Source organism: Grampus griseus (genome assembly GCF_964374135.1).
Source record: "Grampus griseus genome assembly, chromosome: 18".
Classification (NCBI taxonomy): Eukaryota; Metazoa; Chordata; class Mammalia; order Artiodactyla; family Delphinidae; genus Grampus; species Grampus griseus.
Genome location: NC_139012.1, coordinates 12,541,577 through 12,555,395, shown reverse-complemented (window position 1 = coordinate 12,555,395; position 13,819 = coordinate 12,541,577). Strand labels below are relative to the sequence as shown.

The 13,819-nt window shown below is 37.5% G+C and overlaps 1 protein-coding gene across 1 annotated transcript in view; it reads left to right on the top strand.

Annotated features, from left to right (window-relative positions):
* IPO5 (importin 5) overlaps window positions 1–11,371 on the top strand; it is a 41,123-nt gene extending 29,752 nt beyond the window's left edge. The window contains exons 16-26 of the mRNA XM_082675975.1: window positions 115–247; window positions 335–456; window positions 1,907–2,003; window positions 3,183–3,355; window positions 4,532–4,643; window positions 4,729–4,784; window positions 5,834–5,956; window positions 7,014–7,233; window positions 7,826–8,054; window positions 9,359–9,500; window positions 10,091–11,371. Of these exons, the coding sequence (XP_082532101.1) occupies window positions 115–247; window positions 335–456; window positions 1,907–2,003; window positions 3,183–3,355; window positions 4,532–4,643; window positions 4,729–4,784; window positions 5,834–5,956; window positions 7,014–7,233; window positions 7,826–8,054; window positions 9,359–9,500; window positions 10,091–10,177 (1,494 nt within the window). The 3' untranslated portion in view covers window positions 10,178–11,371. The remainder of the gene's footprint in view (window positions 1–114; window positions 248–334; window positions 457–1,906; window positions 2,004–3,182; window positions 3,356–4,531; window positions 4,644–4,728; window positions 4,785–5,833; window positions 5,957–7,013; window positions 7,234–7,825; window positions 8,055–9,358; window positions 9,501–10,090) is intronic.
* The last annotated feature ends 2,448 nt before the right edge of the window (window positions 11,372–13,819 follow it).

The following is a 13,819-nucleotide window of genomic DNA, read 5'->3' as shown; positions in this document are numbered from 1 at the left end:
CATGAATGTAAAAACATCATTTCCGTGAAACAGGGAAGGGGCTTTCTTTATGTCTTATTTATCCACTTTTTATTAAAAATCACTTCTATTTTAATTTTAAATTTTTCTCCCCAGATCTCTTACATGATCTCAGCATGGGCCAGAATGTGCAAAATCCTTGGGAAGGAATTTCAGCAGTACCTTCCAGTGGTCATGGGACCGCTACTGAAGACGGCTTCGATTAAGCCTGAAGTGGCCCTTTTAGATAGTAGGTGTCTGCATGCGGACATGGCAGTTGTAGAATTTCTCTTTGTTACCATTTTTAACATGAATTTTCTTCCTTCTTCGTTAATAGCCCAAGACATGGAGAACATGAGTGATGATGATGGTTGGGAATTTGTGAACCTTGGAGATCAGCAAAGTTTTGGTATTAAAACTGCAGGACTGGAAGAAAAGTCAACTGCTTGTCAGATGCTGGTAATTATGTTTACTGAACTTTGTTTTACAGCTTCTCATAATGAATACATATAATGTATATGTATATAATTCATTATATATATACTTATGTATATTATATATATATATTTCATAGGAGTGCTTTTCACGGATGCTGAAGAAGTTATGCCAGGAATGTATTCTTTAATAAATATAGAAACCTTTAGACCCAACATTTCCACTTATGGATTTCCATCCTAAACAAATGTGGATAAAACCTTTCATTACCAGTGCTGTTTTTAATAACAACAACAACAAAAATGAATAGCCCAAATAACTATTGTTAGGAAGATGATCAGTAATTACCGTGCCCTGGAGTATTACATAGCCATTACAAAGCTACCTGAGGGGGAAGGATTTTTGCCTGTTTTGTGTTTAGTATATAGTAAGTGGCTAAGGAATATTTTTGAATGAACAGAAATCTGCTCACAGTATTAAAGATAAAGTTGGTATGATTTCATTGTATTTAAAAAAATAGACATGGTAGGAAAATCAAAATGTTTACGGTGATTATTTCTTGTGGTATTATGGGGCCTATGTATATTCTCTTTGAGTTTCCTTTTTTAAACCTTCATGAGCATGTGTTGTAGACAGTGAGAGTTTTTTGTTTTTGTTTTTTTACAAATAGAATTAAGAGATTTTGGTAACATTGTAAATCAACTAAACTTCAATAAAAAAGTATTTTAAAAAGAGATTATGGTATATTACAAATCTAGCAGTTAAGTAAGCCTAAATAAAAGTTAATGGCTTAAATTTTATTTTGTATTAGTATTGTGTTTTCTAATTCATTTGAACATATATTTCTTGAACTTATTCTTACCAGTACTTAATTACCTATAATTTATAAACAATTTGGATTTTCTGTAGTATCGCTCAACTTGAGAACAAATATAAATGTAACATCTTCTACAAAATTACCAACTCTTTTCATGTAGTGAAAGAGAATAAAGAAACAATTACATTAAGACAACAATTTTTTGTTTCATCTGTTGAAATGATTTTTTTAAAATTCAGAATAGCATAAGCCCGTTTGCTGCAGATTTATACAAGTGATGTGCTGTGATTACATTTTCAGGTTTTGGGGTTTTTTTTTTTAATTTTAGGTTGCCTTAATTAAGTGGCATCTTTTGTTTGAAGTATTTTCAGAGTGCTGAAACTTTTGCTAAATTCTCCCCCCTACAAAATAAGAATATGAAATATTCCCCCCTTCGAATGACAATATATACTACAGTCGTTTCATGGTCCTTTCCCATTTTACAATTCCCTTTAGTTAAAAGACTAATTTCACAGTCCTGCAGACAGCTCTAAATGTAGTTAGCTCTAGTTAGGATATAACATTCTGTGGTCCTCATGGTTTTGCAGTTTGTTAATAAATATTAATACATCAAAATTAACATGGGTCTTGTTTTCTCTTCAAATACTTTGGTTTCAGGTTTGCTATGCTAAGGAATTAAAAGAAGGCTTTGTGGAGTACACGGAACAGGTTGTGAAACTCATGGTCCCTCTACTGAAATTTTATTTCCATGATGATATCCTATAATTTTTGAACAGAAAACATTTCTAGATTTACTTAAATTGTAGGCTGTTGAAGTATTAGACTTTGTGCTAACCGAAGTAAGCGTACATCACCAGTATTCTGTTTGCACTGACAGTGGTTTCAGGTTATAAACTTGGTTCTTTGCAAGTGCCTTTGTTTCATTTGTGCTGAAAACATGAAAAAGAAAATGTCAACTATCCTCTAGTTGACAGCTCTCTGTGGAGCACTGAAGGGCTTTAAGGATTGTTATTTTATTAGCAAATGTTTATGGTTGTGTATAATTGCTGCTTTTCCCAAATATCTTTTGGTGATGTTAAGCAAGACCTTCTAACAAGTTAGAGACCAACTTAATAGTACTTAACTTTCTATATAGCTCATTTCAAATGTGGATAATACCTCTGGAGAGAAATGTCTCTTGGTAAATCTGTGTGAAACAGTTTTCCTCCTCAATATAATGGTAGTTGTAATTAATATGTATAGGTAGGTTTTTATGCCATTTCGTGTGCGCATACACACACTTTCGTAAGTGAGTTAAAAAAAATGACAGCCCAATGGAACGGTAGAGCCTGGACCCAAAACTGCCTGGCTCCAGAGCCACTTTGTTGTAGTTCTTCATGCAGTATCCTGCAGCGGCATCCTTTACAGAAGATGGCTTTTGCCCAGCAGACTTCCCATAATGCCTGAAGACAGACCAGAATTATTTTTAAGAAGAAGTCTCAAGACCTTATTTTAGAAATGATGTTAGATAGGGAGAGGCAACTCATCTTTATCGAAAACTGAAGAGGCTGATTCAGGAAGAGATCCTCAGTAGTTTTCTTTAGTAAAGTCATTGCTTCAGTTGCATTTGTTAGAAGCATGCATTACCTCAAATTTGGGGATAGGTACATTCTGAGACATACTGTGAGAGTCCCAGGTCCTTCCTCAGTCATTTTTATGATTAGGGGTTACATTTGAGCCTTCATTCCTGTTATATTGTAGGTGACAGAAAAGACAGGAGGTATGACATGGGGACAGGGAGACTTCTGTTTTTATACGCAGGTTATGTTTAACACAAGCTCTTGGAGAGCAGTCTTAGATAAACAGAAGTTGCCTAGCACTCCACAATCTTGAGGATAGTGATTACACTAAATGTAATCTAAGGATAGTGAGTACGTTTCCTTAACAATAAAACGTGTTCGAGTGGCAGCAGCAGAATCCATGCCTCTTCTCCTGGAATGTGCAAGAGTTCGTGGTCCTGAGTATCTCACACAGATGTGGCATTTTATGTGTGATGCTCTAATCAAGGCCATTGGCACAGAACCAGATTCAGATGTCCTCTCAGAAATAATGCACTCTTTTGCAAAGGTAAATATTTTTCTCTTCAAAAATATGTATAAGATTGTGTGTCCATTTATTAGTCTTGCTAATAAATGGGGGGATTTATTCTTATGTTGTAACAGAAATTTTTCTTTTTCTGTCAAAAATGTTTAATATTTTGGTGCTTTCACTCTTTTTGTTTTTCTTTCTTTTCAAGAGTAGCTCTTCTTGTATTCTGGTCTTCATTAGTTTCCATCATCATTACCTGGTAATCCAACTACAGAAACTTGGCTGTCATCATCCAAGTCATGTCTAGTTTCTGTCCTGTTCTCTCTCCCCTAAATTCCCTTCTGTTTTTTGCCGTATCTCTTCTTTTTGCTGTTGAAAGAGCCTCACTTGGTCTATTCCACAAGCCATTCCTTCTTTTGCTCATAGTTCATTCGCCTTTCCTCAAGCATTGACTTGCTCTTTGAGTCACTCCCCTTCCCATATTCTTGGTCATCTCCATTGCTCACAGCTCCATAGCTTGCTCCACAGTTTGGTTTAAAAATTCTTTATTTGTCCCCATTTACGCTCCTGAAGTTCAGATTTTCTCTTATTTTTCCAAAGACCGCATGCTTCCATGTCTTTGCCTGTATCATTCCCTCCGCCTATAATAGCCTTTCTCCAGCGCCATCTTTGTACAGAGTATGCATGTAGTAACTGAGCTCCTTAGAAGCTGGTCTTTTCCATCTTTGAATCCACAGCATCCACCGTAATTCCCGGCACTTAAGACGTGCTCAGGACATGTTTAAAGGAAAAATATTTTTTAAATTCTTCTCTTTAAAATACTGGCATCGTAGCAAATACAAACCAAGTGGATTTACTCATTTAATCATTAATCTTCCAGGGTACTGAGTTATGTTAATTTTTCTCACACCTCCATCTGACTTTTTTTTTTTTTTTTTTGGCTGCGTTGGGTCATTGTTGCTGCTTCTCATTGCAGTGGCTTCTCTTGTTGCGGAGCACGGGCTCTAGAGCGCAGGCTCAGTAGTTGTGGCGCACCGGCTTAGTTGCTCCGCGGCTTGTGGGATCTTCCCGGACCAGGGCTCGAACCCGGTCACCTGTATTGGCAGGTGGATTCTTAACCACTGTCCCTCCCTCTGATTCTTAATGGAGTTTAAATTTTGACTCCAAAAACACTTAAATCTTATGAGTTGCTTTCTTTCCTCAACCTCGTTTTAGTGCATTGAAGTCATGGGAGATGGATGCCTTAATAATGAACACTTTGAAGAGTTGGGAGGTATATTGAAAGCTAAACTTGAAGAACATTTTAAAAATCAAGAATTGCGACAAGGTAAGTTTTCCATGCTTTTATTTCTGAATGTAATCCTTGACCATTTTGGCGACCATTTAAAGACATTTATTTGGGTGTGTTTTAGTTAAAAGACAAGATGAAGACTATGATGAACAGGTGGAAGAATCACTACAAGATGAGGTAAATTATTCCATTTAGAACTTAATTTACACGACCATTTGCATCTGGAGGATAATGCTTAAGTTTCTGATTCATCTGACTTCTCATAAGATGTACTTCTTATTAATCTTTAGTAGAAAAATCTGACATGTATTTCATTGATTAATTTAGAGAATAAGTCATTTGAAATTAGCTGATTTGTGTTTTGGACGCTTTGTGTGCATTTTGTTGCAATGGCCTCACATATGAAAGCACCTTGGAGCTCACCTCGTATTTTCTTCTGCTCTCACTACAATGTTGTGTATTTGGTGGTGCTTTCGCCATTTAAAGATGAGTGAACTCAAACTCAGATGTTGAATGACTGCCTACAGCCGCACTGTCAACAATCTCATGCTTAAGGCCAGATCTTTGTATAACGCCAGCTGTCTTTCCACTGGACCACAGAATTGTGCAAATTTCCCCATAAATAATATGCATGCAGTGGTTGACACAATTCTTCACATTGTTAGTCAGTTCTCTCACCATCAAACCACTTGATGCCATCAAACATATTTCAGCTGTGTGTTTAGGGTCTGTCACGTGGCATGTGGCCATCTGGTGGACCGGTGCTGACATGTGCCGGCCATCCCAGTCCTCTGCAGGGTGCTCACACGCTGACACAGACATTGTTCCCAGGGACGTAAATAACTCACCCCACATCTCCCCACCGTCCTGCTCCCAAACCAGAAACATACTTGCAGAAAACAAAAAAATAGTAAAGTAAAATCACTTTTGTTTCAGATCTTTGAGATTTGGGTTGATTTTTCAACTGTATATTTTGAATATATTCCAAGAAAAGTATTTGCAATAAGTGCAATACTTAACCACACTCCTTCCTTTCTTTCCATAGCCAGACAAGAGACATCACTGGGGTGACCTCAGTCTCTGGACTCTTGCTATATGCCCTTAAGAAAGTGAAGAGAAATTTAATTTTGTACTTCTCTTATGTTTTGTATAATAAATGTTACTGTTAATAATAGTAGGGATACTTTTTAAATACATATGGGTATGTATGTGTTTGTTTTTTTTAGGATGATAATGATGTTTATATTCTGACCAAAGTGTCAGACATTTTACACTCAATATTCAGTAGCTACAAGGAAAAAGTGTTACCATGGTTTGAACAGCTGCTTCCGTTAATTGTCAACCTAATTGTAAGTGTTACCTCTTTTTGACAATTATTTTAGATAGTTGACCTGGAACTCTTTCCTTACAGCATTTGAAAACTTACACTTTCAAGTCAGAATGGATCATAGAAATCATGGTTTCCACTGTACCTCTTTAATTTACCAAGTTTATTGCATTGCCCTGGATATTTTCTCCTTCAGTATATGCTTGAAGTTTACTAATTAGGTTTTCCATAGTTCAACTAATTTATAATACAGTCTGAAGGCATAGAACTGATTTTTTTTATTTCAGATTATCTATACCCTGCTGAATTAACAAATGGAAAAAAAATGGTTGCAGGTTTTTGTTTTTGTTTTTCAGTAGACACAAGAAAATTCCGTTTTGATCCCTACTATGTACCACCAGCAATCAGATTCTGGATGATAGCCTTATATATTCAATTTTTAAAATGTATTATAAATTATAAGCAGTCATCAGATATTTATGGGGTTTTTTGGATTTCAATTTTGTGTTTTATGATATTTAGTACTGCAGTATCTTTTTTAAATGATTTAGGCCCATATGACATCCTGTTGAATCAGTACTGTAAAGTTAAATCTTTGCAGCTTTTACTACTGTTGTGTTTTTTAAATATAGCATTGCCGTTATCTTTTTTGTAAAGTAAATGTATATACATAGCTGCTGCTGTCAGTTCTTCCTGGTACTTGGTAATGTCAGATTGTGGAATTCTATAACAAATCACCCAAGTCTTTTAAACCTATACTTTATTAAATCTATGTAGTAGTTTGAGGGTTGTTATTCACAAGAACTGATTGTTACTGTGTTCTTTTTCATTACCTATATCAGGAATATCCATGTAAGATGACAGCCTATAGTGAATAAGTGTTTCTTTACGATCTCTTTTTGTTGTTGTTCCATTAGTTCATGTCTTTTATTAACCAATACACAGTGACTTCTGGTTTGTTGAAACAATATGTCAGACAACATTTGCCACAGTAATGTCTGTCAAAGTGGCTGGCCGTAAAAACTCCAGCACCACATTCATCTGAATAGTCAAAGCTTAAAGGAGTATCTCTTTTGTAGTGTCTACATAGACCGTGGCCAGATAGACAGTGGGGCTTGTGCATCTTTGATGATGTCATAGAACACTGTAGTCCAGCCTCATTTAAATATGCAGAATATTTCATAAGGCCAATGCTCCAATACACATGTGACAGCAGCCCAGAAGTCAGGCAAGCAGCTGCGTATGGCCTGGGAGTCATGGCACAGTACGGCGGAGACAACTATCGTCCTTTTTGTACAGGTACTTTTGTTTGTTACGTTATGTGCATCTCATCCCGGGCATCCCTGTTATCCCTGCCTTGCTTCCCCCCACCCCCGCACACCGCCCACCCCGGCAAACATACACTGCTTCATTCTCTTTTCCTTTTTCAAACACCTTACTGTAGCACTTAGGAGTTTACCGCCCTCATGCTCGTAGAAATGGAAGTGAAATCTGAGTGGGGCCATAGCCTCCTCACCTCAGTCCCAGGGTACAGTCCACTTGGGGCTTGGAGGGCATACTTTTAAAACATGTTGGCGTCCCTGTAAGTTCAGCACGGGAATATAGCTGGGCGGCGTTCAGAAGCTGCGGTACACCGAGGTGATCAGGAATGTGAATCCGGAGGCTGCTAACCTCCTGGGCCTACAGATTAGTGGGGTGCAGGTGCTCCTGAGCACGCCAGGGCAACCCCCCTTTCCCCGTGTCTGGTTCTGTAGTCACAAAAACAAACATTTCTTGCACTTGAACATTGCCTCACTATAATTCATACCTGGACCAGAGATAAGAAATATTTATGAGCATTTGCATGAAAATGTGAGACTTTAAATGACTTTTTTTCAAATGCTTATTTTAGAAGCACTTCCACTGCTGGTAAGAGTTATTCAGTCTGCTGATTCTAAGACCAAAGAAAATATCAATGCTACAGAGAACTGCATCTCGGCAGTAGGGAAAATTATGAAGTTCAAGCCTGATTGTGTGAACGTTGAAGAAGTTCTCCCACATTGGCTGTCTTGGCTTCCACTACATGAGGATAAAGAAGAAGCTGTTCAGACTTTCAATTATCTTTGCGACCTGATTGAAAGGTAAGAAATGGGACAGGTAGGCCTTATTTCCTTCCCTTCACGTAACACAGTGCTTCCTGTGCACAGCTTCCAGGTGTATAGGTTATAATAATGCTGTCTTTATAAATCAGGTTAAGAAGCCGTATCACAGTTAAGAGTGCCATATAAGCACATCTAATTTTGAGTTATTCTTTATGGAACTCAGTTCAACAGATCATTATAGAATGTGATGTTCAAGGAAGGTTCTATTCTGTCTCCCACCCCACTCATTCATTCATCCATTCACTCACTAGCTTTACTGAGGTATAATTGACATACCATTCATTAGTAGAATGGGATCAAAGAACATTGTTAGTACTATTTTTTGACCCTCTGAAATACTAGTGTTTTTCTTTGGATTAAAAAATCAGTGGTACAAGGGAAATATACCAGACGGGCAGTCAGGATCTGGCCCCAGACCTCTGTCATTAATAGTATTATTTTGTGCCTGTGAGTATAGCTAAGAATTGCAGCAACCTTGGAGGTTATAGAAGCTATCAAATCAAAGGCATGTTCATTGGTGGTCTGTTTTTCTAAGTCCAAGTTCCCCTAGGTACTGGATCTGGGCTCTGGCACTATTAATTACTCCTTTTAGTTCATAAATAAATCCAATGGCTACAACCACTCATCTCCTGGAGTTTGTAGAAACAGGCCAATGGCTATATTCCCTCATGCCTGTTTAAGTTCTCATTCACACAAATACTGGGAGTCTTCACAGGTAGGACATCATCATTAAGGAATGTAGCAGCCATCCTGGAGACCCCTACCTGCGCCTGCCTCTGCAGTGGCCACTTCTCCATCACGCTGTTCAATCACCTCCCTTGGAGATGACTACTCTGGAATTTTCTTAATGAAAAACGCTGGGATTCTCATTAGATTCACTGTTAGGTTTCTTTCCATTAAACTTGACTGGAGCTTATTTCCCGGCTTACATTTAGAACGCCTGTATTATCTTTTTGAACTTCAGGTTTATTTTAGAAACCATTCTGCAGTGTCTAAATAAAATTTGTGTTAAGGAACTGTTCTTAGTAATATCTTGGGGTTTTTTTTAACGTATATATATATAATTTACATGGGAAGAAACTGAAAAGCTAATAAGTAAAATTAGCTGGTTTTCCTCCTACTGAATCTAAAAGGCAGTTGATTTTAGTGAGTACGTAATCATTGTACAAAGACAGAATAACAAAATTCAGTGTTGGGGGAAAGGTGTGGAAAAGTATGAGTGCCTCGGTGATTTCCTGTTACAATTTTCATTTACAGCGGTTGTCTTCTCTTTCTTTTTTCAGTAATCACCCAATCGTTCTTGGCCCTAACAATACCAATCTGCCCAAAATATTCAGTATAATTGCAGAAGGAGAAATGCATGAGGCAATTAAACATGAAGATCCCTGTGCCAAACGTCTGGCTAATGTCGTTCGCCAAGTACAGGTAAGCTGGTTTGGTTAAACTGGGGAAGAAGAACTAAAAAATTACTTGGTTTTGGCTTTTTTTTCATATTCTTCTCTATTAGAGGAAGGAAGTAGAAATCCAACTAGCTAAGGAAATTTCATTTTTATATTCTCTTGTCATCAAGCCTCAAATGGATTATACTTATTATAATCTACCCATATATTCTCACTATTTATTAAAACTAAAACCTGTATCTTAAATCTGAGACTAGCACATACTCATTGTGTAGTTTTTCTGCATATCTGTGAAGAAAAAAACATGAGATTTTAATAGTAATAAAACTGTCAGCTACCAATGACTTTTCCTACCTAAATTCATGTGTATAGATTACCTGAACGTGTCAGCTAAAGTGTAGCTTTATCAATGCAAAAATGAGAAAACTTACTGTAAATGAAATAAACTTTATAGAAATGAAAAGATTTCTTGCTTTTACAATGATGTTCATCAAGCTAATCTACTGGAAAGAAGGTATTTTGGCATTATTTCAGTCTACCTAATGATGATTATTAAGATACTTCCCAGTGACCATTTTCGCCGAATCTAAATGTGTGACAATGTTCTTTCCCTAGACTTCTGGAGGACTGTGGACTGAATGCATAGCACAACTCAGTCCCGAGCAGCAGGCAGCCATACAGGAGCTCCTGAACTCTGCCTGAAGGGCCTTAATATCACCACCAGAAAACTAACTCCAAATAAACGTTTACCCTTTTGTTTAGGTTTCTTTGTTTTGTTTTTGAGCAAAAGAGAACGGTAGAGTTGTGTGTAGGCCATTCTTCTGCAAAGCCACAACAGCAGGAAGAGAAGCCCTGGGTTTCAGGATGGTGTTTAAGTGGATTTCTCCCACACCACTGAGGAAGTCCCATGAGCCCTGCAGTAGCACTGAAGAGTATTTTTCTATTGGTATAACCCACCCATGTGAAGGTGAAAGGGAAATTAAATTTTCTCACTAGATATAAGGAAGATTTAAGACAAAACAGCTTTAAGATCAGTTCTTCAGCATTAGATGTGTGTTGAAACACGTTGCTGTACACCTAGTGTTAATTCTATTAATTGGAGTGTGAGTCTTTCTGTACGGTAGAAAGAAGCCTTTTACCCAGCAAACTAGTAGATCCAAAAATTGAAAAAAAGCTGAAGACAAAAACAACAAGCATGAAGATGTTATTTTATGTCACTTTCGATTCTTTTCCCCAAAAGGCTTATGCAGTGACTCAGTTTGGAAAGCTTTTCAGCTTCCAGCCCTTGAATGTGAAGTGTCGTTGGCATGTCTGGCAGTAGTCTCATTCACTCCTCAATAAACAACGTTGAAATACGAAAGAAGTTTGTGTAAAAATTTAGTACTGTCTGGCTTTGATTCATTTAATGTTTTTAATATAAGAATAATCTAGTATTTTTTAAAGGAATAAGGATGGCTCTGAATTTTGTTTCCCCCTGATATTTTCCTCGTGCAATTCAAAGTTAAAAGCATCTAGTTTTTACCATCTTCCACTTTAATTTAAACTAAGTTATGATACACCCACTCTGTTCACAATTGGTGTGCAGACTTCAGTCGTTTTAAAGCTAGCATTGTTCCTGTTAGAAAAAAAGACTTGGCTTAGTATTTTTATTGCAAATTGTAATTGCTGTGGAGCCACATGCAACTTTTAATTTTATGATAAGTATTATGGCTAAAATTATTTACTGATAAATTCAGTAAAATGTGTGAATGTGTTTTTCTTTATGTATTAACCTCATAGCAGTAAATGACTTGCTGTTGTTTCTTTAAATAATTTTTCTAAGAGGTCTTATTAGATTTCTGTTGAAACTCCAGTGTTAACATTTTTATAGTTTGTACTGAATTTAACCGTGATACAAAAATGAATTTTATGCCTAGATCAGAATTTAAAATTAAAGGTTTTTTCTTTAAATGATTTGCATTACTTTATTAAAACTAGGGCTTCCCTGGTGGCGCAGTGGTTGAGAGTCCGCCTGCCGATGCAGGGGACGCGGGTTCGTGCCCCGGTCCGGGAAGAACCCACATGCCGCGGAGCGGCTGGGCCCGTGAGCCATGGCCGCTGAGCCTGTGCGTCTGGAGCCTGTGCTCCGCAACGGGAGAGGCCACAACAGTGAGAGGCCCGCGTACCGCAAAGAAAAAAGAAAAAAAAAAAACTAAATCTGAAATGGAATGGAAAGTAGAATAAATTATATTAAGATGGTTTGGTTCGGGGCAAATAGCCCTCACGTATATTTTGTTTCCGGCCCAGAAGCTTTGGTATCTCGCAGGACAAACACCATGTTGGGTGACTTCTCTAGTAAGATCATTGCTTTCATTGGGTACCTGTGTGACGCTCAATGTGTGTGGGGAAATTTGAACCTGCTTTATATTCTGTCTTCCTGTCGGAGTAAAAATGTGGTAGTTCGACCCCTCTGTACTTCCTGAGATAGAATGCTGTTTGGAAATCCCATTCGTGTACTGATGCCAAACAACTGGAGCAATTCAGGTTTGCTTTTTAAAATTTATTACACTACTTAAAATGTTAAAAATGTGGTGTGCTCACCTAAGTTGAGATGGAAGTATGGTCAGAAGATGGGTGCATGGTTTTCGGAGAGTCTAGTGTTTGCAGAGCACTGTCCTAAGCACTTACGGCATATGGCAAAGAACCTCGTAGCTTCAAGTTCAAACATTAGTGGGGAAAGTCAGAAGATGTACCCGTCAGAGGGGTCTAAGGTCCCTGAAAGAATCAATTGCAGATTGACTACATCCTTCTGGATAGAAGTAGGAAAACAAGTAATTGGAGTTGAATCAAGTTAATCAGGGAAGGTCAGTTTTAAAGACTTGATGTGACATGATCCTGAAACTCATAACTGATTGTAACACGAACTAACAATTCTTAGGGATTATCTGGGCGATACTTCATTTTGTCTATACGAGATGAAAATTCATGTTTTTTTCCTTCTGTACCAAATTTAGTGGCCTTGCATGTCAGCCAGTAATTATATATTTATGAATCCGAGCTATTTCTGGAGGAAAAAAACGTGTGTGGCTCTTACATTTTCTGGATATTTTGTGACATAGAGGGTTACGTTATGTGCACAAGTGTCAGAAGTTTTTAGCATAACTCATTTGGAATATTTTTTTAACGCTAAATCTAAAGGAAAGCAAAATTGTCTTAAAGCTAGTTTGACATTTCTGTAATGAGAGGCAACTTTATCATAACTCTGTAGCTGTAGTTTGACTAACAAAACCATCAGTAAATGCATAAGCAAATAAACATTCTCCATGTACCTGGTCCTGTAATAGCTAGCTAAAGAGCTTGCTAAATGATTTACTTAGTACCGCATCATTCTGCCGACGAGTATTGCATCAAACAGTCTGGCTCTGAGCTTGTACCATGGAAATCACTTTGTACCTCTCATCTCTTTGCCTCAAAGGAGTGATAGCCAAAATCTACCATCTTTCATCTTCTTAGTCCCAGAAGTATGAAGGTTTAGAAGAAAGTGAATTACCTGCAAGGAGTGGGCTTGGATTATTACTTCCAACACTTGAACTTCTGACCAGGTGATGGGGAGGTGGGTGGTTAACTCTAAAACCATCCTGGACTGACTCTCCCCCCACTTTTTTTTTTCTCACACAATCTGGAATCCTGACAGTCAGTTGCTAGACAATACTTGGGCATATTATATTTTCTATGTATGTTGTATATTTGAGTGGATGAACGCAAACACTTTGAAGATAAATTATAGCTCAGTTATTCATTTCTAAGAAATGAACCCCAAAGCAGTGTGATAAGTTCTTATGTAAAACTCCACAAAAAAATGTTTTTTTTTCAAATTCCAGTTAGAGTAGCAGAATATAATTCTGAAATGTGTGTCAGTGATTCCTTGTATGGTTCTTGATCTTATACATATCTGTCCTTTTAACTAGCATTCAGATTGTAATGGAAATCAAGTCCAGTGCCATTTGCTATAGATTAAAAATTAGTTCCCCTGCTTCTCTTAGAGGTTTTGTAACAAATAGGTACAGAGTGTAAGTTTTGAGTTACAACCTGACAGCAATCCTGTGGTCTTAAGGTACATCGTGAAAGAAAGTGATGTTGAATGGTTAAGAGCAGGGGTCAGCAAACTTCTGTAAAGGACTGGGTGGTAAATATTTTAGGCTTTGCCCCTAGGACCTTCATCACAACTACTTAGCTGCTTTTTTAGACAATACTCAACAAACGGGTGTGGCTGTGTCCCAGGAGACTACAGAGACAGGCTGGCACCTGATTAAAACCTTTGCTCGGGTTCCAAAATCTCACTGTACACGTTCTGAGACTTTGGAC